Genomic DNA, 26,796 nt, shown 5'->3' on the forward strand with positions numbered 1-26,796 from the left:
CCATTGCATATTCTTGCCTCTTTTGTTGAAAATTAATTGACCATATAATTGTGGATTTGTTTCTGGGCTTTCTATCCTGTTCCATCGATTTATATGTCTTTTTTTGTGCCAGTGCCCTACTGTTCTGATTACTACAGCTTTGTAGTATAACTTGAAATCTGGAATTGTGATACTTCCAGTTTTTTTTTTTTTTCCAAGATCGTTTTGGCTATTCAGGTCTTTTGCAGTTCCATACACATTTTAGGACTGTTTGTTCTAGTTCTGTGAAAAATGCTATTGGTATTTGGATAGGGATTGCATTAAATGTGTACATCACTTTGGGTAGTATGGATATCTTAACAATATTTGTCCTCTCAATCCACAAGCATGGAATGTCTTTCCATTTTTTGTGTCATCTTCAGTTTCTTTCATCAATGTTCTATAGTTTTCAGAGTACAGGTCTTTCACCTCCTTAAGGTGAGTTTATAAGTTAAGTTTATTCCTAGGTATTTTATTATCCTTGCTGCAAATGTAATGGGATTGCTTTCTTAATTTCTCTTTCTGTTGCTTCATTATTAGTGTATAGAAATGCAACTAATTTCTATACAGTGATTTTGTATCCTGGGACCTTTCTGAATTCGTTTATTAATTCTAGCAGTTTTTTGGTAGAGTCTTTAGGGTCTTCTATATTCAGTATCATGTCACCTGCAAACACTGAAAGTTTTACTTCTTCCTTAACAATCTAAATGCCTTTCATCCCTTTTTCTTGTTCCATTGCTATGGCTAGGACTTCCAGTATTATGTTAATAAAAGTGCGAGTGGATATCCTTGTCTTGTTCTTGATCTTAGGGGAAAAACTCTTCAGTTTTTCCCCATTGAGAATGAGGTTAACTCTGGATTTTTCATATAAGGCCTTTATTATGTTGAGGTATGTTCCCCCTAGATCTACTTTGTGGAGGGTTTTTATCATGAATGGATGTTGTACTTTGTCAAATGCTTTTTTTGTTTTTAAATCTATTGAAATGGTTTTTATCCTTAATCTTATTAATGTGATGCATCACATTGATTGATTTATGAATATCCAACCACCTTTGCATCCTGGAAATAAATCCCACTTGATAGTGGTGAATTTTTTTAAACTTGAATTCAACTTGCTAATATTATGTTGGGGAATTCTGTATCTATGTTCACCACAGTTACCGGCCTGTAGTTCTCTTTCTCTAGTGTCTCTATCTGGTTTTGGTATCAGGGTAATGCATTCCTTGTAGAATAAATTTAGAAGTTTTCCTTCCTTTTCTGTTTTTTGGAATAGTTTGAGAAGAGGCATTAAATTTTCTTTAAATATTTGGTAGAATTTTGCTATGAAGCCATCTCGTCTGGACTTGTTTGCTGGGAGTCTTTTGATTACTAATTCAATTTCATTGCTGGTAACCAATCTGTTCCAATTTTCTATTTCTTCCTGATTCCATTTTGGAAAACTATATTTCTAGGAATTTACCCATTTCTTTTAGGTTGTCCAACTTGTTGGCATATAATTTTTCATAACATTCTTATAATCCTTTGTATTTCTGTGGTGTCAGCTGTTATCTCTCCTCTTTCATTTCTGATTTTATTTGAATCACCTCTCTCTCTTTCTTTAATGAGTCTAGCTTAAGGTTTATGCATTTTGTTGATATTTTCAAAGAACCAGCTCCTGGTTTCATCAATCTGTTCTACTGCTTGTTTAAGTTTCTATTTTGTTTATTTCTACTCTAATTTTTGTTGTTTCCTTCCTTCTACTGACACTGAGTTTTGTTTGTTCTTCTGTTTTATCTTCTTAAGTGTAAGGTCAGGTTTTTTAAAGATTTTTCATGCATCTTGAGGTAGGCCTGTATTGCTATAAACTTCCCTTTTAGAATAGTTTTTGCTGCATCCCAAAGATTTTGGACCATCATTTTTTCATTTTTATTTGTTTTCATGAATTTTTTGGTTTTCTCTTTGATTTCTTAGTGGACCCCATTCATTGTTTAGTAGCATGTTATTTAGCCTCTATGTATTTGTGGTCCTTCCAGATTTTTTCTTGTGGTTCATTTCCACGTTCATAGTGTTGTGGTCAGAAATGTTGCATGGATTGACTTTGATCTTTTTGACTTTGCTGAAACTTTTTTGTAGCCTAATATGTGATCTATTCTGGAGAATGTTCCATCTATACTTGAGAAGAATGCATGTTTTGCTGTTTTAGGATGGAATGTTCTGAATATATCTGTTGAATCCTCCGAGTCCAATGTGTCATTCAAAGCCTCTGTTTCTTCTTGATTTTCTGTTTGGATGATCTGCCCATTGAATATAAGTGAGGTTTCAAAATCCCTTACTATTACTGCATTACTATCTATCACTTTTTTTTTTTTTTTTGTAGGAGAACTGAATCAAACAGATTTTACTCAACTTTTCAGGATGAGGAAAACAAATGATATAAAATAAGTCATAAGAGATGTTCTCGTACTATTTCAAACTACTCTCAATGTTTTACAAAATGCTCACATAGCAAATACAAAAAGCTTTAACATAGTCTTATAACTTTTGCTGCAATAAATGCAACATTAACAAACATACAAATTTCTTCTGTACCAATCTTAAAAGTAGAATTACTGAATTACTAATTTTTACAATGTTATTCATACTTACTTTTATTCATATGTTTTAATTAGATCATTGCCAATACATACATTATTTTCCTTAACTTTATTTTTACATTAAGCCAGTATCTGTCATGCAGTCATCAAAAACCTTCCAGTAAATTACACAGGTTTGTAATCCAATTTAGACTCTAGCTTCTTAGAATCAGCCACTTTTCTGACTGCTTTCATGAAGTCTTCCTGTACTACAAAACATACCTGCTTCAGTACAAACATTTCTCAGGTCTGCTCCATTAAAGCCATCTGAAAGCTTCACAATTGCTTCATAATCTATTTCACCATGCTTTGTAATGGGACCTGCATGGATTTTCAATATGTCTAATCTTGCTTGTTCGTTTGGTAAGTCAATATGTATTTTTCCACCTAATCTTCCAAGACGAAGCAAAGCAGGATCCAGTGTATCTGGTCTGTTTGTAGCCATGATCATTTTAACTCTATGTAGAGTATCAAATCCATCCATTTGATTCAGTAACTCCATCAAAGTTCTCTGAATCTCTCTATCAGCTGAAGTACCCTCAGAAAACCGACGACCACCAATGGAATCTATTTCATCCATAAAAATAATGCATGGTTGATGCTCCCTGGCATAATTAAACATTTCTCTGATCAAACGTGCACTTTCACCAATGTACTTGTCTACAATAGAACTAGATACAACCTTTAAGAAATTGCAGTCCAGCTGGCTAGCAACAGCTCGTGCCAAGAGTGTTTTTCCTGTGCCTGGTGGTCCATATAGCAAACAGCCTTTTGGAGGTATTATTCCTACACGTTGGAATAATTCTGGGTTTGTAAGAGGCAATTCTATCACCTCTCTTAATTCCCGAATCTGTTCTGATAGTCCTCCAATTTCAGAATAAGAAACATTCCCAGGGTCCTCATGAGACATGTTGTAGACCAATGGATCCACCTCTCTTGGCAAATATCTCATGATTGTTAGTGTAGTCATATCCAAAGCAACTCTTGTTCCTGGCTTCAGCTTACTTTTGTCAAGCTGTCGACGACAACCCACAACATATCTTGGTCCATTTGTAGCTTTAACAATGAATTTTTCCTCCGTTAGTTGCTTAAGTACTTCACCCACAATACTCCTTGAGACGGCCGTTGATCTCCTTGTGCTCCAGTAGCTTCTTGCGGTAGTCCTGAAGCGCCTTATCTCTAGGGTCCGCCATGATGAGAAGCCCTATCTATCACTTTCTTTATGTTTGTTTTTAACTCCTTTAAATACTTGGGTGCTCCCATATTGGATCCATAAATATTTACAATTGTTAGATTTCCCTGCTGGATTATCTACTTAATGATTATATAGTGTCCTTCTCTGTCTTTTGTTACAGTCTTTATTTCAAAGTCTATTTTGTTAGATAGAAGTATTGCTATCTCATCAGCTTCCCTTTCACGTCCATTTACATGATGAATGCTTCTCTAGCCCTTCACTTTCAATCTGCGTTATGTCTTTAGGTCTGAAATGAGTCTCTTGTAGGCAGCATATAGATGGGTCTTGTTTTTTTTTTTTTTTTTTTAATCCATTCTGTCACCCTGTCTTATTTTTGGAGCATTTAGTCCATTTACATTCCAAGTAATTATTGATAGGTATGTATTTATTGCCATTTTGTTACTTGTTTTATGGTTGTGTGTATAGTTTTTCTCCATTCCTTTCTTGTCTTGTTCTCTTCTTAAAACTAGTTGACTTTTTTGAGTAATATACTTGGATTCCTTTCTCTTTATTTTTGTATATTATTGGTTTTTGATTGGTAGTTACCATTTGGTTTGTATGCATCATCTCATATACAGAGAAGTCTATAGTAAGATGATGGTCACTTAAGGCTGGACCCATTCTTTACTCCTCTCTTTTCTATATTTTAGGTATATGATATCATACTTTATATCCTTTTATTTTGTGAGTCCTTTGACTGATTTTTTTAAAAAAGATTTATTCACCAGAGAGAGAGAGAGAGAGAGAGAGAGAAGACACACAAGCAGGGGGAACAGCAGGCAGAGGGAGAAGGCTCCCTGCGAATCAAGGAGCCCGATGCGGAACTCCACCCCAGGACCCTGGGATCCAGACCTAAGCCAAAGGCAGATGCTTAACCAACTAAGCCACTCAGGCATCCCCTTTTGACTGACAGATATACTTATTTTTACTACTTTTGTGCTTCCTACTTTCCTTACTTTTTCCTTTCTGCTTGGTCTTTCCATTCCACTTGCAAAGTCCCCTTTAAACTTTTCTTGTATAGCTGGTTTAGTGGTAATGAATTTCTTTACTTTTGTTTGTCTGGGAAATTATTTCTCCTTCTATTCTGAGTGATAGCTTTGCTGGATATTCTTGGTTGCAGGATTTTTTTTTTTTTCCGCTACTTTGAATATATCATGCTGCTACTCTCTGGCCTAAAAAATTCTGCTGAAAAAGTCACTGATAGCTTTATAGGGTTTCTCTTGTATGTAACTGGTTTCTTCTCTCTTGCTGCTTTTAAAAGTCTCTCTTCATCACTACTCTTTGCCAACTTACTTACTATGTGTCTTGGTGTGGACCTTGCTGGGCTGATTTAGTTGGAGGATCTCTGTGCCTGCTGGATGTAGATTTGTTTCCTTCCTCAGACTCAGTTAGTTTTCAGCTATTTTTTCTTGAAATAAATTTTCTGCCCCCCCCCCCCTTTTCTCTCTCTTCTCCTTCTGGGATCTCCATAATGCAAATGTTATTATACTTGATGGTATCAATCAGTTCCCTAAGTCTATTCTCATTTTGCGTAATTTTTTCTCTCATCTGCTCAGCTTGATTACTTTCCACTACTCTGTCCTGCAAGTCACTGATTCATTCTTCTGCTTCTACTATGTATTCCATCTAGGGTATTTTTATTTCATTTAATGTGTTCTTCATCTCTGACTGGTTCTTTTTTTATCTCCTTGTTAAGGGTCTCACTGATGTCCTCCACTCTTTTCTCATCAAGTACGGTGAGTATATTAATGATAATTTCTTTGAATTCTCAGGCATATTATGTATCTCTGTTTTGCTTAGGTCTCTAGCTGTGATTTTTATCCTATTGTTTCATTTAGGACATATTCTTCTATCTAATTTTGTCTTACTCTCTGTATCTGTTTCTCTGTGTTAGGAAAGACAGCCCTGTTTCCTGCACCTGAAACTAAATGGTCTTATGAAGAAGAGGTCCTGCAGTGCTCCACTGTGTCCCCTGTTCACCAGAACCTGGTACTTTAGGGGTATCTCCTATGTGAGATGCGTTTACCCTGCTGTTGTGGCTGAGCTGCTTTTTCCTTCAGTCCAGCCATCTGCAATGGCTCTCTACCGGTTGTTGTAGGCAGAGTCTGGTTTCTGTAGTGGTACTGGGCCAGTCTGGGGATGCCTTGGACTTGAGTTGTCAGACCAGGTATTTGCTAGAGATGCAGTAGCACCAGACTGCTGTGTCCTTCCTCTGTGTTGTCTGGAGAAGCTTCTGTTGGTGGGCGGGACCTGCAGTTAAACTACCTGCCTGCTTCTAGTCCACTGCTGGGGCTTCCTCTGACTTTTATGTGTGGTTATCTTTCCCTTTCTCTGGGATAGGAGTCACTGTGGAGTAGTGCTGGCCACTGTAGGGACTGCCTGCACACAATCAGTCCTCTGGCACTGCCTCATATGGGCTCTGGCTAAGAGAGTACTGGAGAGGGCAGGTGTCCCCATAGCGCAGAACTAGGGAGCAGCACCAGCAAGCTTTTTGTGTCCTAGTCTTCTATGGGAGGGGCCCTAGAGCGCTGGGACTAAAGCTGCCTGATGGGTTCCTTAGAAGCACAGCCCAGGAGCCGGGGGTTGGGGGTGGGGGTCCACCAATAAAATCTTACATTAAAAATTTTAATATTTAAAATATGAAAGTAAGGGGGTTCCTGGGTGGCTCAGTGGGTTAAGCCTCTGCCTTCAACTCAGGTCATGATCTCAGGGTCCTGGGATCGAGCCCCACATTCGGCTCTCCGCTCAGCAGGAAGCCTGCTTCCCCCTCTCTCTCTGCCTGTCTCTCTGCCTATTTGTGATCTCTCTGCCAAACAAATAAATAAAATCTTTAAAAAAATATGAAAATAGGAACTGTATTTAATATTCCTCTTGGTTTCTGTATTGCCAATATGTCACTAAATCTTGAAGTCATTCTATGTTTTGATACCCACTGTGGTAGAGGATTTCTAACAACACTACCTTTGTGCTTCTGTTTCTCAAAATGAAAATGGAAGAAGCCTTGGGGCGCCTGGGTGGCTCAGTTGGTTAAGTATCTGCCTTCGGCTCAGGTCATGATCCCAGGATCCTGGGATCAAGCCCCGCATCGGGCTCCCTGCTCTGCAGGAAGCCTGCTTCTCCCTTTCCCACTCCCCCTGCTTGTGTTCCCTTTCTCACTGCCTATCTGTCAAATAAATAAATAAAATATTAAAAATTAAAAAAAGAAAGAAAATGGAAGAAGCTAGTAACATTTCTTTCCTTTTTCTACATGATAACATTGAATATTGGCAAAACTATGCTTAGTAACAAGTGCTTAACAGTTGTTACTAAGGAACAGTATCTATCAAAAACTGAGTAAACAACACACTTAACAGTGAAATTTTAGGAGTCATCCCTTTAGTCATAGTAAGAGAGAAGACCAGTATCACTGCTTCTTATTCAAAGATAAATTTGAGTTCTTATGTAATATAAAGAGAAAAATGAAAAATTGTAAAGGCCAAAAAAATTACCATTTGACAGTTTATATGGAAAATGCAAGAAAAATGCAAGAAAAAAACTACTGAGATGATTTAATAAAAGTGTTCTGGAAGGTCACTAGAGACTTACTGCTTAAATGTAATTTAGTAATCATAGTAAATCTTATTCATAATAGTAACAAAAATTATGTACCTAGGATTAATAAAAAAAAGATATATAAAATCTTTATAGAGGATACTATAAAAGTTTATTAAGGGACATCATATTACCCCTAAATGAATGGAGATATAAAATTAATAACACCTAATATATATTGAGTGTTTACTATGTGTCAGATTCTAAGTGCTTTTACATGTATTAACTCATTTAATCCTCACATTTCAGTTTAGCATTATATTTTACCAATGAGAAAACTGAGGCAGAAAATTTCCCCAAAACCAGTGCTGATAAATAGCAGGTCTGGAATTAGAACTCAGGAGGTCTGGCTCCAGAGTCCATCCTTCAACCAAGAACCAATCTTTATATTGCAAAGATAGGAATTCTCTTCAAATTAATTTATAAATTCAATGTGATTCTAATAAAAAATGTATCAGGCTTTTCTTTGAATTAGAGAAACAAACTAAAGAGTAATGAGACAGAATATAACCACAATTTTACAAATAAAAATAGGAGAACACACTCTATCAGGTACCAAGATTTAGAAAACTACTGCAAATAAAACAAGTGTGGTATCAGTGTAGGCACAGAGAAACTTAAAAAAACTAGTGGAATAGAATCTATAAATATCCAGCAAATATGAACTTCCCATATGCCAGAGATGGCATTACTAATCAATGGGGAAATAGTGGAGTATCAAATAAAGATAACAAGCAATTTAGTTAAAAACATAAATATGCACATATCTGTGTATATGTTATTACAGACAATTGATCATATATTAATAAAAACCAACATATTATTTAAAATATGTCATATATTAAATAATTACATATACATACATATAAAAATCACATACACTTGTGTGTGTCTATGTAAAATTAGATCCCTACCTCCAAAACATACATAATGGCATGTTAGAGAAGACTGAAAGACCTAATTGTAAAAATAAAACATTGTAACATAGGAAAAGATATATAAGTAATTCATAGAAAGCACAACTTATGGCAATATACTTAATTTAGCCTTATAACAAAAACTCAATTTTTGTTAACACAAAGCTAAAATAGGTAATGGATTTTGCAGGGAGGAGTTGTGATATGTATTATCTATAACACAGTGGTATCAAGAGGATATTAATACATTTCTCAAATATTTAAGAGTAAGACATTTAACATAATAGAAAACGGGAAAAAGATGAACAAATAACAGAAAGTCCAAAAGTCTAATAAATACATGAAAGAATATTCAACTTCAGTAATATTCAAGAAAATATAAATTAAATCACAAGCTAATGTTTCACTGCCCACCAACTGTTAATTATGAAGTCTGACTCACAAGGGCTGGAGACATACAGAAGAAATAGGATTCTCACATACTACTAGTAGAAATGTAAATCGGTAAAATCATTTTGAGTGCAATTTGGCCAACACTAGTTAAAAACACTCATACCTTATGGCCAGCAATGATGCTTTTAGGTATATACCCTGGAGCTGAAGTCGGCAGATTAGGGCCTATTAGCCATCTGTTTTGTGAATTAAGTCTTATTGAAACACAACCATGCCGATTTGCTTACATATGATCTACGGTTGCTTTCTTGCTACATAGGCAGAGTTGAGTGGCTGAGACGGAGACCATATGGCCCACAAAGAATAATATATATATTTTTTTATAACTCCTTAATAAAAAGATTGTGACTCTTAACCGAAAAAGCTGTTTACACATATTTACAAGATATGAATAAGTATGTTTATCAGTTGTTTTAACAGTGAAAAATTACCAACAACCTAAAAGTCCATCAACTAGGAAACATATAAACTCTATTATCCATATAATTACAAAAAATTATGGTAAAGTGGAAGTGTAAGGAAATTTCACCTTACAAATCCCCAGTCCCCAAAAGTAAGCTCTATTAACAACTTGGTGTACATTTTCCTGCCTTTGCTTGCATGTATACAGGAAACTAGGGGCCACCATACTAGATGCCCAAATATGTGCTGAACAAATAAAAAAATAAATCAATAAACAAACTGTTAGCAAAAGTAGCTGGAGATGGAAAATCTCACACAGGGATGGGTAAGAAAGGATTTTATTTTGAATTTCCCTAAATTGTTTACCAGTCATTTGTATGTGTTTATTAATCATCTGTATTTTTTTTCAATGATTACAATAGATTACAACCTCTACCCATTAAAGAAAATTGTGTTTTTCTTATTAGTTGTAGGAATTCTTACATTATAGGGATAGTAACCTTTTTCCTTCTATGCATTAAAAATTTTTTCCGTAGGCACACCTGGGTGGCTTAGTCAGATAAGCGTCTGCCTTTGGCTTAGGTCATGATCCCAGGGTCCAGGGATGGAGCTCCCCATTGGGCTCCCTGCTCAGTGGAGAGTCTGCTTCTCCCTTTGTCTCTGCCCCTCCCCCCACCTTATCTTCTCTCTCAAATAAATAAATAAAATCTTAAAATTTTTTTCCCCTTGGTTTATCTTCTGCAGAATGTTTTAAAATTTTATGACAATTTACATTTGTTGTCCTATATTTTCTTCCATTAATTTTAGGTTTATTTTTCACATTTAGATATTTAATCCATTTGTAATTTTTCTTATACAAGGTATGAATTAGGGATCTAATTTAATTTCCCCCAAATAGGTTGCTAGTTGTACCTATGTATTTACTGAATTATTTACCATTCTTCCCCAAATTCACATATTTTTAAGGTACGTGATAAAGATAAATCCTGAATTCTCACACAGTGCAATTTATCAGTCTTTTCTTTAAAAAAAGTGTTTTATGACTTGTTTAAGAAATCTCTTTTTACCCTAATATTAGAAAGATACTCATGTATATCTTCTATTGAAAGGCTTATTTTTTTTGAAGATTTATTTATTTTAGAGAAAAAGAGGAGTGGGTGTAGGAGAGGAGCAGAGGGAGATGGGGAGAAAGAACCTCAAGCAAACTCCCTGCTGAGCATGGAGCATGATGTGGTTCTATCCCAAGACCCTGAGATCATGACCTGAGCTGAAACCAAGAGCAGGACACTTAACCAACTGAACTGCCCAGGCCCCCCAAAAGGTTTGTTTTTAAAGTTTTACTTTTGGCATTTAAGACATTAATATGAATGGAATGGGGGTGAGAGGATATTAACAAAATGTATACTATATATACGAATTATAACATAACTAACTAACATTGATATATTATTTGAGACTCTAGCTCCACCATGAAACTAACAGATATGGACTATAAAAGGTACCATGGTACCTGTGTTTAAGTGTCTCCTTAGTCTACCAACATACTATAGCATAAAATGAATATACATGATGTTTAGGAAGCTACCATATAAAAGGTGAAGACTATACTTTGGGGATAAAAATGTCTTGTATTAGTAATTTTAAAACTATGAAAAACTTTTTATAACACAAAAATATATTTATAGCATACAGATGAAATGTATGTAGTCCCTTTTATTTACCATTCCCTTAGATAAAATCTTCCAAATAATGTTTTCTTACCAATTTGTCCTAAAGTTTTCCTTTTTTTTTTTTTTTTTTTTTTTAATGCTTACACTTGCTCTGAAATAGACAAGGTAAACAGCAAAGCCTCCTCAGGGCTTAAAAATATCAGCAAGTAATATACTTATGTAAATACAAAGTGTAAAATTCAATAATGTATGAAAATGCTTAGCAAATACCAAAGCTATTTAATATTCTTTCTTGACATCAGCTGAGGGGAGAAATACAGGAATGTTCTCCATCCAACTCATTTCACCTTTCCCACTATTCTCTATGTTCCCTTTCTACTTTCCTTAAATAAAGACTTCCCTTTTTTGTGTACAACTTAAAGAGCAGTGAAATATTCTGAATGTTACTACACATACTTAAATTTTAAGAAGTAAAAATCTCAAGGAGAAGTGAAGTTAGCTATCAGCTACCAGATGACCAGTATCTAACCCTTTTCCTCTCTTACAATTCCATTGCAGAGCAGAACAGTATCAGGGAAATGAAATACAGTAGAGGCAGAATTATGTGAACATTGGTTATGTTGCCCAGAAGCCAGGATAAATCATTATTTTGAAATAGTGCCAAAGTGAAGGTAGACTTTTATCTTTAATAATAAAATTTAATCAATGTTAACAGAGCTATAATTCATTACATTCTTAATAGATCTTCTCTAGCCTGTGCTGTTTTATAGTTTAATGATAAATAATTTACCTGTGCTCTTTTTTCCATATCCTGGCAAGTACCTAGTTGTTCTTCCATTGCAACTCTGATTTGCCTTGCTTCATATTCTAATTGTCTTCTGGTCATATCTGTTTGTAAGGAAAACTAAAACCACAAATTAAATTGAAATGTTAATACCTCATGTTATGTATTTATCAGCAAAAGCAAAAAACCATATAAATACCAATAAAGAAAATGAATATCAAATATGTAAGTTATTGAGCATAACAAGATTATTTTTTGCTTCAAGAAGTCCTAAAATTTGATGATAGGTGTTGGGCTCAGTCTGGGTCCCTGATGTGAAATGCTGAGCTGAAACACTTTTATTGCCCCATACTCACAAATACATTTAAATTGTACTGATACACTTAAAATATACAATTGGTCCAGTTAGGGTAAGCCTTCTTCAGTTCCCATCTTCTGCACTGAAGAGGTACTACTTTATTAAAAATTAGCACATTAATGTGGGCAACATAGAAAAATGAAGAAACAATCCATTATCCTTAAGTTTATAACTCAGTTTAAGGGTTGTTATAAACGTGCAGACTAAACAGAGAAAACCTCTCCATTTGTAAGATGACGAAAATGGGATAAGGAAAAGCTTTTATTTAATACAGGTAATCATAAATTGCAGAACAACACAAACTTTTTGGTAAAAATCCAAAAGTGAAACAAAGCTGAAATAAAGAGAAGTACTTCTTCCTGCAGGGGGTGTTAATTCATTCAAAAATCAATTAACCCTCTAATTAAAATTCCAGGCACTGAGATAACCACTAGGCATACAAAAGGATAAAAAGGACAAGGTAATGAAACTTATAAACACATGCACCAAGAGGTAATAATACCTAAAAGTCTGATTAAATTATAATGGGCCATGAAGGAAATGAGAAAGTGCAATCAATAGATTTTTTATGCTCTATATACTCAGCTGTGTGAGACATGTGTCTGACTCAGAGTAACACTGTAGGTCCAAGGATTCCAAACTGCACTGTCAGTTAAGTCAGGGGGGCTCTAACCCTTTCCCCTTGCAATAATGCAGATGACATTCTGCAGATAATGTATTTCTATAGGCATACCCAAATTATGGTTGCAACACAGATGAAATAGTCTGTATGTTATTTCTAATTCCCAGTGAGCCAGCTTTAACTCCACTTACTTATCCTTCACTTCCCAAAACCCCTGCAAAAAAAAAAGTTGAACATGACAAAGTATATTGTAATAATGTGGTTTAGATCTGATGTTTTAAAAGTAATGTCTAATATCTTGATAATATCTCCATATGGAAACTTGCTTCCCAATATAAATGCAAAATTCATGAAATTAAAAAATATTTATGACACACAACAGTTTATACTTGGTAATGTTGCCAAATGGTCTATAATGTCTTATATATCCTATTAAAGAAATGTAATTATGTAATAAATATGGGAACAATTTATTTGACAACTGATCTTTGTTTCAAATTATTAACCAACTGCTCTCAAGCTATCACATACATCTGAGCTCTTTTCTAAACCTGATTGCATGCAGACAATTAACTCTAAATTTTGTATATTCTAGTTATCAATGTGAATGGGAGCAAAACTATGCTTAACTATTTTTTAAATTTAAGAGTATAAATCCCACCAAACCTTCTTGAGTTACTAATCTTTATATGTTCCTAATCCAAGAACTCTTCATTAACTGTTCTTTCACTATCTGGGTCTCTTTAACTCCCAGGAAGATGTCAAGGGCATTGTCAGGAAAAGGGATCCTTTCTCTTCCTCTCAAAACCTTGTCTGATTGTTCTAGGAGACTATGCATATAAGCTTCTGGTTCTAGTTCTGCCAGACAATGCCCACTCAGGAAATCTGGCTAAGTACATGTTTTCAAAGTGTTCCTTCTTTCTACTTTTGTTTTTCATTTATTATGTCCTCTCAAAAGTGTTATTAGAAAATGAAAAATCTTACAGAGGACAATATATTTTAATTACCCTATTTTTTTCTCTTTTTAAAATTTTTAAGAAATATTTATCAACAACAGTTAAAATACAATTGTGTTTAAAATTATTAATGTATCCCAGAACATTCAGAAATGTTCTTACATGTGTCACCCCACGAATAAAATGGCTGACATGAGAGTTTGGGTGGGGAAGGAAAGGCTGCCAAGATTAAATTCTTTTTCACATAGTTATATTAGCAAAACAAACACATTTTAGTACTTACAAAAAGTCCTAAGACCCTTGCCAAAAGATCTTGTCATTTATAATAACTAGAACAGCACTCAAATTATCCTCAAAGATGCTTTTATTGCAAAAACTATATGGCATATAATGCAGTTAAAAAGATAGATGGTAATAAACATTTCTACAGAGTATGTTTGGTACTTCAACAGACAGAATAAAAAACCAGTTGCCTCATTGAATCCTGAGTCCTACAGAATTCAATCTTAACAGATTTTCTTAATTGGGGGCTTAAAATAAATATTTGCTTGAGCATAATGAAGTTTTATCACCTTTACAAACAAAAATTCATTAATTATTATATATTTGAGTTTAAAGTTAAGATAAAGATAAAGCATATTAGAGTTTACAAATAAGTAAAAAATGTAATTATCCTGAATTTTTTAAATGAGTAACACAGATACTTTTAAAAGACTGAAGTTATTAAAGCCTAAAATAGGTCATAATGCTAAGTTACTTACATTTTCGGTTAAAGGGAGACTATCTATTCTTTTGGTGAGATTCTGAAGTTGAGCATAATACCAGTCTTTTTCCTTTTCTTCTTTGTCAAGATCAGCAAGAAGTAATGATCTGTTTTTTAAAAAAAAGGTAAGTATATGCAATGCTAATAGAGTATATAACATAATTCTTAACAGTTGTAATTGTCATGTTCTCTATTTAAACCAAAGTATTAATAATAAATAAGTTGATTTTTGAAGGTACTACTTAGAATATTATAATCAATAAAATTTGAATATCAAAAAGTTTTTACTTTTTTACCTAAGATATTCAATATCCTTACTAGAATATTTACATTTCAACCAAAGGCTTTCTTCACTGTATTTGCAGTCTAAAAATATGATGATGGTTTACAGAAAAAAGTACAGACATAACAAAACACAAAATTAATACAAGAATAAAAAATGTAATAGAGGAGTAAGGAAAAGCAGTAATTACACAAAAAATAAACCTAGAGTATAGGGTATTACTGCACTGGACACAGATGTGGCTTTCAACTTCTCAGAGCCAAAATAATAAAAAATACTTTGTCACTGTGCACTTCTTCAAAGAAGATATCCAGATGGCCAAGAGACACATGAAAAGATGCTCAACATCACTCATCATCAAGGGAATGCAAATCAAAACTACAGTAAGATATCACCTCACATGTGTCAGAATGGCTAAAGTCAAAAACACAAGAAACAAGTGTTGGTGAGGATGGGGAGAAAAAGAAATCCTTGTACACTGCTGGGGGGAATGCAAAATCGTACAGCCATTGTGGAAAACAGTATGGAGTTTCCTCAAAAAGTTAAGAATATGAAAACACTAATTTAAAAAGATATATGCACTTCTATGTTTACTGCAGCATTATTTATGATAGCCAAATCATGGAAGCAATCCATGTGTCCATCAATAGATGAATGGATAAAGAAGAATAGATATATATGTATGTATACCCACACCTTCTTTATAGATACATAAAAGCATACCCAAATACACACACACACACACACACACACACACACACACACACACACACAGACACATATATATGACTATTATGGAATATTACTCAGCTATAAAAAGGAATGAAACTTTGCCACTTGCAACAACATGGCTGGATCTAATGCTAAGTGAAATAAGTTGATCAAAAAAGAAAAATACCATATGATTTCACTCATGTGGAATTTAAGGAACACAACATACAAAGACAGAAATCAAACAAATAGTAGCGAATTAACTGATGGTTACCAGAGGGAAAGCTGGTAGGGGGATGGGTGGAATAGGTGAAGGAGATTACGAGCACATCTATCCTGATGAGCACTGACTAATGTACAGAATTGGCAAATCACTATATATTGTATACCTGAAACTAACATAACACTGTATGTTAACTATATTAGAATTTTTAAAAAAAGATTAGATGCAGAAACTTTAAAAAATGTATTGTCACTGTGTACTAGTAAGAAGTTATTCTGAGAGAGAGAAATTTTTTCTTAGTTTGTAATTTGAAGATGGATTTGCTATGTAACTCCTACACAACCCAGTCAATGTCCTCAATAACATTCTTTATCAAGTTACTCTATATCTTACCATTTTAAACATAAATGCAAAATAAAGGTGTTCATGGGATACGACTCGGTAGGTACAAAAAGTCTATGATTTCCTATCATGTGGTTCTTTCCCAAAGTGACCCCATTATCATTTTATTGGTATATTCCAGAGAGATTCTATTAAAATGGCAAAGATCTATGTGTATACTTACATGTACATTTTTAAACAGGAAGAGTAGCCTATTACTCCATGTATTATCCTATTAAATTTTGTTTTTCACTTAAAAAGTCTATCTTGGGAGATTATTCTGTGCCAGAACATAAAAAGGTCCTACATATTTTTTTTTTTAAGATTTTATTTATTTATTTGACAGACAGAGATCACAAGTAGGCAGAGAGGCAGGCAGAGAGAGAGGAAGGAAAGCAGGCTTCCCGCTGAGCAGAGAGCCTGTTGTGGGCCTCGATCCCAGAACCCTGGGATCATGACCTGAGCCGAAGGCAGAGGCCTAACCCACTGAGCCACCCAGGCACCCCCCCTACATATTTTTGATACCTGTACAGTGCGCATGAATCCATAATAGGATACACTATGACTAGTTTCATTTTAGAGGGCATTTAGGGTCTTTCTAATCCTTTGTTATTATCAACAATGCTGCACTGCATCTGCTTATACATAAGCCCATTTCACAAATGTGCAAGCATGTATGTAAGATAAACTCCTAGGGTATGTACATTTTTAACTTATTGCTCTTATTAGATATTGTACCAATTTATGCCCCTACCACTTTCACCAATATAAATGTTCCATCAATTTATTTTTGCATATCCAGTTTTTTAAAACAGTATATCATATGGTTTTAATTTTATTTCTTTTAGTGTAAGGTTAAGCATTTTTTTTCAACTTTAAACGTCATTTGTGTTCCTTGTCTATAATTTTTTCTTACTTATTTATAGAACCTCAACTATATTAAGAATGACTGTACTGGAGGAGAAAAGATGGTGGAGGAGTAGGAGACCCTATTTCAACTAGTCCCCTAAATTGAGCTGGATATCTACGAGACCATTCCGAACACCCACAAAATCAGCCTGAGATGTAAGAAGATATATCTGGATCTCTACAGAGAGAGTATCTCCAGCAGTTGGTCCTGAGGTATGAAGGGGGCAGGGGGAATTGGTGTCCCTAACCCTCATGTGGTTTAAAGCTCAAGTGTATATAAATATATAAGTCATTTGAAAATAAGAGCATATAAGGTGATGCACTATTATATTGGGAGTAAAATGCCATGGATAATGATACACTAGAAGAACCCCCCTAATATTTCTTGCAGGGCTGGCTTGGTGGTCACATATTCTTTCAGTTTCTGTTGGTTTTGGAAGCTCCTGGTCTCTCCATCCATTCTGAATGACAGGCTTGCTGGATAAAGTATCCCTGGCTGCATGCTCTTCTCATTTAGTATCCTGAATATGTCTTGCCAGACCTTTCTGGCTTGCCAGGTCTCTGGCATTATTAGGATAGGTTGACATTATTCTGATGCTCCTCCCTCCGTAAGATAAATTTGATCTTGGAATATGTGACCCTCAAGCTGGCCCTGCAAGAAATACTAAGGGGGAGTTCTATAAAAGGAGAAAGACCCCAAGAGTGATAAAGAACTGAAATTTACTGAGACAACCTATAGAAACAAGGACGTCACAGGCAACATGATGACAACAAAATCGTATCTTTCAAGAATCACTCTCAGCATGAATGGCCTAAATGCTCCCATGAAATGGTACAGGGTTGCAGAATGGATAAAAAGACATGACCCATCCATATTTGTCTACAAGAGATGAATATTGAACCCAAAGATATGTCCAGACTGAAAGTGAAGGGATGGAGAACCATCTTTCATGCCAACGGACCTCAAAAGAAAGCTGGGGTAGCAATCCCCAAACAGACAAATTAGATTTTAAGCTAAAGACTGTAGTTAGAGATACAGAAGGACACTATATCATGCTTAAAGGGTCTATCCAACAGGAGGATCTAACAATTGTAAATATCTATGCCCCCAACATGGGAGCAGCCAACTACATAAGCCAACTCAACCAAAATAAAGACATATTTACAAAAATATGCTAATATGACATATGACATATTATATGCTAATATGACATATGACAAAAATATGCTAATAGTAGGAGACCTCAACACTCCACTCTCAGCAACAGACAGATCATCTAAGCAGAAAATCAACAAAGAAACAAGAGCTTTGAATGACAAACTGGACCAGATGGACGTCATAGATATATCAGAACATTCCACCCTAAATAACAGAATACTCATTCTTCTCGAATGCACATGGAACTTTCTGCAGAACAGACCCCATACTGGGTCACAAATCAGGTCTCAACTGATACCAAAAGACTGAGATTATTCCCTGCATATTCTCAGACCACAACGCTTTGAAACTAGAACTCAATCACAAGAAAATTTGAAAGAAATTCAAACCCATGGAAGCTAAATACCATCCTGCTTAAGAATGTTTGGGTCAGGCTGGTCCGAAGGTAGTGAGTTATCTCAATTGATTGTTCACAGTCAGTTACAGATTGAACTCCTTGTTCTACTCTTTCCCCACTTCTCACTACTGCACTTGACTAGTCTTAAAGAAAAAAAAAAAGAATGTTTGGGTCAACCAGGAAATCAAAGAACTTAAACAATTCATGGAAACCACTGAGAATGAAAACACACTGATCCAAGACTGCAAAGGCAGCTCCTAAGGGGGAAATACATAGCCATCCAAGCCTCGTTCAAAAAAATAGAAAAATCCAAAATATACAAATTAACTTTACACCTTAAAGAACTGGAGAAAGAACAACAAATAAAGCCCAAGTCATGCATAAGAAGAGAAATAGTTGAGATTAGAGCAGAGATCAATGAATTAGAAACCAGAAATACAGTAGAGCAGATCAACAAAACCAGAAGCTGGTTCTTTGAAAGAATTAGTAAGAGTGATAAACCACTAGTCAGACTTATCCAAAAGAAGAGAAAGGACCAAACTGGTGAAATTATGAATGAAAGGGAAGAGATTATGACTAACACCAAGGAAACAGAAACAATTATGAGAAATTATTATCAACAACTAATGCCAATAAATTAAGCAACCTGGAAGAAATGGATGCCTTCCTGGAAACCTATAAACTACCAAGACTGAATAAGGAAGAAACTGACAACCTAAATAGACCAATAACCAGTAATGAGATTGAAGCAGTGATCAAAAACCTCCCAAAAAACAAGAGCCCACGGCCTGATGGATTCCCTGGGGAATTCTACCAAACATTCAAAGAAATAATACCCATTCTCCTGAAGTTGTTTCAAAAAATAGAAACAGAAGGAAAACTTCCAAACTCATTCTATGAGGCCAGCATTACCTTGATCCCAAAACCAGGCAAAGACCCCATCAAAAAGGAGAATTACAGACCAATATCCCAGATGAATACGGGTGCCAAAATTCTCAACAAGATCCTAGCTAATAGGATCCAACAGTACATTAAAAGGATTATCCATCAGGACCAGGTGGGATTTATCCCTGGGATGTAAGGGTGGTTCAACATTTGTAAATCAATGTGACAGAACACATAAATAAGAGAAAAGAAAAGAACCACATGGTCCTCTCAATTGATGCAGAAAAAGCATCTGATAAAATACAGCATCCTTTCCTGATTAAAACTCTTCAGAGTGTAGGGAGAGAGGCAAGATTCTTCAATTTCATAAAAATCATCTATAAAAAACACACAATGAGGGGCGCCTGGGTGGCTCAGTGGGTTGAAGCCTCTGCCTTCGGCTCAGGTCATGATCTCAGGGTCCTGGGATCGAGCCCCACATCAGGCTCTCTGCTCGGCGGGGAGTCTGCTTCCTCCTCTCTCTCTGTCTGCCTCTCTGCCTACTTATGATCTCTCTCTGTCAAATAAATAAATAAAATCTTAAAAAAAAAAAAAACCCAAACACACACAATGAGTATCATTCTCAATGAAGAAAAGCTGAGAGCCTTTCCCTTAAGATCAGAAACAGGACAAGGATGCCCCCTCTCGCCACTACTGTTCAACGTAGTACTGGGAATCCTGGCAACAGCAATCAGACAACAAAAAGAAATAAAAGGTATTCAAATTGGCAAAGAAGAAGTAAACTCTCTCTTCACAGATGACATGATACTTTATGTGGAAAACCCAAAAGACTCCATCCCTAAATTACTAGAACTCATATAGCAATTCAGTAATGTGGCAGGATACAAAATCAATGCACAGAAATCAGTTGCTTTCCTATACACACACTAACAATGTAACTGTAGACAGAGAAATTAGAGAATGGGTTCTATTTAAAATAGAACCAAAAACTTTAAGACACCTTAGAATAAACCTAACCGAAGAAGTAAAGGATCCATACTTTACAAACTACAGAACACTTATGAAGGAAGTTGAAGACACAAAAAGATGAGAAAACACTGTTACAATGTCTATGCTTCCCAGAGCAATCTACACTTTCAATGCCATCCTGATCAAAATACCAATGGCATTTTTCAAAGTGCTGGAACAAACAATCCTAAAATTTGTATGGAACCAGAAAAGACTCCAAATCACCAAGGAAATGATGAAAAAGAAAAACAAAGCTGGGGGCATCAGGTTGCCTTATTTCAAGCTATATTACAAAGCTGTGATCACCAAGACAGCATGGTACTGGCACAGAAACAGACTCATTGATCAATGGAACACAACAGAGAGCCCAGATATGGACTCTCAACTCTAGGGTCAACTAATCTTCGACAAAGCAGGAAAAATTATCCAATGGCAAAAAGACAGTCTCTTCAATCAATGCTGCTGGGAATATTGGACAGCTGTATACAGAAGAATGAAACATGACCATTCTCTTACAGCACACACAAAGATAAACTCTAAATAGATAAAAGACTTCAATGTGAGACAGGAAAGCATCAAAATCCTAGAGAAAAACATAGGGAGTAACCTCTTCGACATCAGCAACAGCAACTTCTTTTAAAATATATCTCCAGGGCGCCTGGGTGGCTCAGTGGGTTAAGCCGCTGCCTTCAGCTCGGGTCATGGTCTCAGGGTCCTGGGATCGAGTCCCGCATCGAGCTTTCTGCTCAGCAGGGAGCCTGCTTCCCTCTCTCTCTCTCTCTGCCTGCCTCTCTGCCTACCTGTGATCTCTCTCTGTTGGATAAATAAATAAAATCTTAAAAAAAAATAAAATCTTAAAAAAAATCTTATAATAATAATAAATAAATAAATAAATAAATAAAATCTTAAAAAATAAATAAATAAATAAATAAAATCTTAAAAAAAAAAAATATATATATATATATCTCCAAAGGCAAGGGAAACAAAAGCGAAAATGAACTTTTGGGACTTCAAGATAAAAAGCTTCTGCATAGCAAAGAAAACAGTCAACGAAACAAAGAGGCAACCCATGGAATGGGAGAAGATATTTGCAAATGACTCTACAGATAAAGGGCTGGAATCCAAGATCTATAAAGAACTTCTCAAACTCAACACACACAAAACAGATAATCAACTCAAAAATGGGCAAAACACATGAACAGACACTTCTCCATATAAGACATACAGATGGCTAACAGACACATGAAAAAATGTTGAACATCATTAGCCATCAGGGAAATTAAAATCAAAACCACACTGAGATACCACCTTACACCAGTTAGAATGGCAAAAATTGACAAGACAAGAAACAACAAATGTTGGAGAGGTTGTGCAGAAGGGGAACCCTCTTACACTATTGGTGAGAAAGCAGGTTGGTACAGCCACTTTGGAAAACAACGTGAAGTTTCCTCAAAAAGTTAAAAATAGAGCTACCCTATAACCCAGCAATTGCACTACTGGGTATTTACCCCAAAGATACAGATGTAGGGCCATATGCACCCCAGTGTTCATAGCAGCAATGTCCACAGTAGCCAAACTGTGGAAGAAGCCAAGATGCCCCTCAATAGACAAATGGATAAAGAAGATGTGGTCCCTATATACAATGGAATACTACTCAGCCATCGGAAAGGATGAATACCCAACATTTGCATCAACATGGATGGGACTGGAGGAGATCATGCTAAGTGAAATCAGTCAAAAAGTGAAAGCCAGTTATCATATGGTTTCACTTATTTGTAGAACATAATAACATGGAGAAAATTAGGAGAAGGAAGGGAAAAATGAAGCCAGTGGGGATCAGAAGGGGAGAGAAACCATGAGAGACCGTGGACTCTGAGAAACAAACTGAAGGTTTTAGAGGGGAGGGGGATGGAGGGATGGGTGAGCCCGGTGAAGGGTATTAAGGACGGCACATATTGCATGGAGCACTGGGTGTTACATGCAAACAATGAATCATGGAACACTACATCAAAAACTAATGATGTACTCTATGGTGATTAAGATAACATAAAACACTTAAAAAAAAAAAAAGAGCAAGGCCCTAAATTTTCACTTAAAAAAAAAAACAAAAAAGATTCTACTTTGTTGGTTATATGCATTGCAAATATATTTTTTGTTTATCACTTGTCTTTTAATTTTGTTTATAATGTTTCTGTCATGTAAAAAATTTTGATTTTTTTTTTGTAGGCAAATTTGTGGATATTTTCTACTACTGCTTCTGGAGCTTGCTCATTTACAAAGATGATCCCCACTCTAATACTGTTACTTTAAAATTCTGTTTGATCTTACTGTTTTGCAAAATATGCATGCATGTGAGTATGTGGAAGGTTATGGTCTTGCTAAAATTCCCTTTCCTTTACTGAGAAACAACAAAAAAAAAAAAAGAAAGAAAGAAAGAAAGAAGCCTTCATTTTTGTTGTGGCAACTTCAGCAGTGAGGGAATCCATGGGAAGACAGTAAGCCCCTGCTTATGATATAGCAACCTTGGGGGGAGTGCAGACCAATGGGAAGCTGCCTCTTCTCTCCCATTTCTGACAACAGAAGCAGGAGAAAGCACTGCAGAATGCCTAAACCCTTTCAGAAGCTGGCACAAAGATGTGCTCTGATTCTATTTTTCAGCGCTCCCTGGTAAGAACCTGCAGGACCTACCAGGACTTAGGTGGGGAACAAATGGTGATGCTACTATTTCCTCTGATTATTCTCCAATAAATAGGCTCATTAAGTAAGAGCTGGGTGTCATAAGTGCTTAAACTGATAGGCCAATGTTAGTGGTGGTTGTAGAGTGATAGGGAGGCTGCTGAGAACAGGGACAAACTGTTACTGTCACGTTTAAAGTGGAACTATGGTAAAACGCTCTGGGGAAGTCAAGGTTACAGTGTTTTGAGACATAATGTTAACAAGTGGTTAAATGATAGTGGTTGATCACAGTGTTTAAGGCTCAGAAATGAAAACAGGTCTAAATCACGAGGCAGGTAGGTCTTTAGGGTTTAGACTTTTTTAGTGATTGTTCAGAGTCTTCTTTAAAATGTAAGTTTTGTGTTGTCTTAGTCCTCTAGCTAACTTAGGGTCACCTAAAAGAGCATGGCACATATGTACTAAGCATTTAATAAATACTTGTTAAATGAGCAAATAGCTAACATGATAATAGCTTACATTTATTGAATGTTCTAAGTACTAGACATACTGCTGAGTATTTTTTAAAAACCTAATTTAATCTTCACTACATCCTTTGAGGTAGTTATTCTTAGGCTCACTCTTTGGACTGGAAAACTGAGGTTCAAAATGGTTATAAAGCTGTGCAGCTGGGTTTGAACCCTGGCTTGACTACTTCCTAACACTTATCTCGGGCAATATAGATAACAAGAAAAAAAAAAGAGAGAGAGAGAGAGAGAGAGAGTGTGTATCTATGACTTAAGAGAGGGAAAGAAAGAGTGAAAAAACAGAGGAGAAAATCGTCAAAGAAATAACTAACAGAATTTTCAAAAGCTGAAGAAAATAAACTTTCAGATTAAAAGGACACAGTGAGTACCCAGTACAATAAATGAAGAAAACTCATATACTGAGGCATTCTAAAGGCTTCTAAGAGAAATGGCAACCTTCAAAGGAATGAGAATCAGATTGGTATTAAATTTCTCATCAAAGACATTGACAATGAAGAAGGAAAATGAGTTTGAGCCTAGACCTATCTAAAATATCAATTGAGCATGAGAGCAAAGTAGCGATTCTGTTGTATATGCAAGGACTCAACTTACCTCCCTCCAACACAGTGAGAACCAAGAGGTACCAAGATATATCAGAACTATACACACACACACTCTCTTCTCTCTCTCTGCTAATAAACTTGGGACTTTATCTACACGAAGCAAAGCAAGTTCCTAGGAAAGGGGGTACCCTCACATATCCTTTGTGTCTTCATAGAGCTCAAAGAGGACAGAGATGGACTGTAGACCCCAGTTAGCTTCTTATTATTCACAATAGTGTTTCCTATATTGTCAGACAGAAACAATCCTGCTTCAAGGTATGATACAGAGACTCAGTAAACTCAAGATGAAAGAAAGCTTTACATTACTTCTGGTCCAGAAGATTACCCTATTTTTACAGATGGACACACCTAAAACCAGAGAGAAAGCAGTAAAAGGTCTTTTGCCTTTTACTTAGATATGCTGGACATTTTTATACTAATAACCACTTTGTACAACTGGGCAAGGTAGAGCCATATCCCTATTTTATAGAAGAACATGACAGAAAATTTAATGACATGACCAAGGTCCCAAAGCGAATATGTAATGTTTGTACATTTTAATATTCTTGAATGTTTAATAGAATTTTAGGAGTATTAAAAAACATTATTCACGCATTAAGGAATTCATAATCTTTTACACAACACTTGACAAAGTTCTTGAAAATGATACATATTCTGGTATTTGTAGTGAGATCATTTTAACTTCAGTAAGAGAAGAATTAATAAATAAGCTGCGAGAAACCAGATAATATATATTAAGCAATGTTTTTTAAGATACTGAAAGTGATAAATTAAGAAATGTTATATTTGTGGCCACTTGTAATAGGCTTTCCCTAATGGAAACAGTTACCTCATACTGGCTCCCTAATTACTGAATTTATTCCAAAAGGTAACAAGAAGCTCAATTAAAAATCAGTTACATGGGGAAACCTGGGTGGCTCAGTTGGTTAAGCCGCTGCCTTCAGCTCAGGTCATGATCCCAGGGTCCTGGCATCGAGTCCTGCATCGGGCTTCTTGCTCTGTGGGGAGCCTGCCTCTCTCGCTGCCTCTGCCTACCACTCTGCCTGCTTGTGTGTGCTCTCTCTCTCTCTCTGACAAATAAATAAATAAAATCTTAAAAAAAAATCAGTTTGTGTTTAATGTGACATAACTATTGTGATCACATGCTTACTTACTCAATGTACAGGGCATTTGAAGTATTTAAGTAACAAAGTACAAGTCTCTTAGAAGCCCAAGAATTTTTTTTTGATCAATGATCAAATAAGGAATTTAAAGTAGTTGATTTAAAGCCAGTTAAATGTTTAACTGAAGGAATGACAAGTAAATACAGATTTTACATATCTGTATTTTAACAACTAAATCCTACTTTACATTTGCATATTTAATACTGCCTCTTTACATGTTTAGATTTAATATAAGTATGATCAGTAACCTACTATCTTTGAATAAATAAATACAAAATTCGCTCTTACTGATTATTTGCCACACATGCTTTAAAATGACAAAATGATAGTAAACATGGGAGTTTACAAGTTAATGAAGAAAAGTTACCTCTCTTTCTCAAGTTCTTCTAAATAACCGGTATTTTCTCTGCTTCCGTTTACAAACCCTCTTCTTGGAAACGAACCCATAGGAACAGGACTGCACTCTCCTGAACGACTAGATACAGATCCTTCACGGCTCCCATAAGAACGGAGGGACATTTTTGACCGCAGTTTCACTCCAGGGAAATTACTGCTATCTAAGTTAAGTTCTAAATAAAAGAGAGACAAGTTTTTATATAACAGTTGCTTTATGTGGTCTAAAATATTGCTAAGGCAATTATATTGTCTTAAAAATAAAATATCAGATTCACATTTTAGTCTTCTAAATTTGAACTCATTTTATAATTTAATATACATTATATATATTATATAAAGCTGGTGGAAGTACTAAATTATGGCAGCTATAGAGCAGCAAATTTATGTAGGGAACAGAGAATCCTTATCACAAATGCTAAGGCTGTGAGATTTTCACTGACTCCTGGTTCCAGGTAGAATTGCAATAAATACAAATATCTAATCATTAAAAAAAAATGTTCACCGCAACTTGAATTTCTAACAGAAGAAGCCACAAATACACATGATTGAACAAACACTTATTTAGGAAGAGAATGACTAAACTTTCCCTCCAATGTAGCTTGAGTCAGGGGGAAAATGAGTATGTTAAAGGAAAATCAGACAAAATATCTTTCCTTAGATTCCTGCTAAAAAATAATATATTTGAGGACTCAAAGATAATTTCTCAGTCTAGTTCCAACTATAATAATCAAGCACTTTCCCTGTTTTTTCAGTATTTGAATTTTTAAGCAATAAAGTGAGAAAGTTATTTTTTCAAAATTATACCAAAAATTGCATATAATCAGCTTATGTAACTGGAAAGAAAAAGTAATTCTACCTTGGATGGAACAGAGAAGGACACTATTCCTTCAAGAAAGGCAAGAGGCCCAGTGTATGGCATACAGCTTCCTAAAGGCCTATTTAGTGACTGGCAGAATAGCAATGAGCTTTAAAAAGAGCTGAAAATGATCAAATAAGGAATTTAAAGTAGTTGATTTAAAGCCAGTTAAATGTTTAACTGAAGGAATGACAAGTAAATACAGATTTTACATATCTGTATTTTAACAACTAAATCCTAAGA

General features: G+C 35.4%; 1 protein-coding gene and 1 pseudogene across 2 annotated transcripts in view; both read right to left on the reverse strand.

The window, feature by feature from the left end:
- Positions 1 to 26,796, reverse strand: part of APC (APC regulator of WNT signaling pathway) — a 137,370-nt gene that overhangs the window by 49,295 nt on the left and 61,279 nt on the right. Inside the window, exons 3-5 of the mRNA XM_080803914.1 lie at positions 25,669 to 25,870; positions 14,379 to 14,487; positions 11,688 to 11,801 (exon numbers count right to left, since the gene is read on the reverse strand). Of these exons, the coding sequence (XP_080660040.1) occupies positions 11,688 to 11,801; positions 14,379 to 14,487; positions 25,669 to 25,870 (425 nt within the window). The remainder of the gene's footprint in view (positions 1 to 11,687; positions 11,802 to 14,378; positions 14,488 to 25,668; positions 25,871 to 26,796) is intronic.
- On the reverse strand, positions 2,662 to 3,898 carry LOC308343060 (26S proteasome regulatory subunit 10B-like; annotated as a pseudogene). Its single transcript has one exon. The product of its transcript is annotated as a 26S proteasome regulatory subunit 10B-like (transcript).

Source organism: Martes martes (assembly GCF_963455335.1).
Source record: "Martes martes genome assembly, chromosome: 5".
Lineage (NCBI taxonomy): Eukaryota > Metazoa > Chordata > Mammalia > Carnivora > Mustelidae > Martes > Martes martes.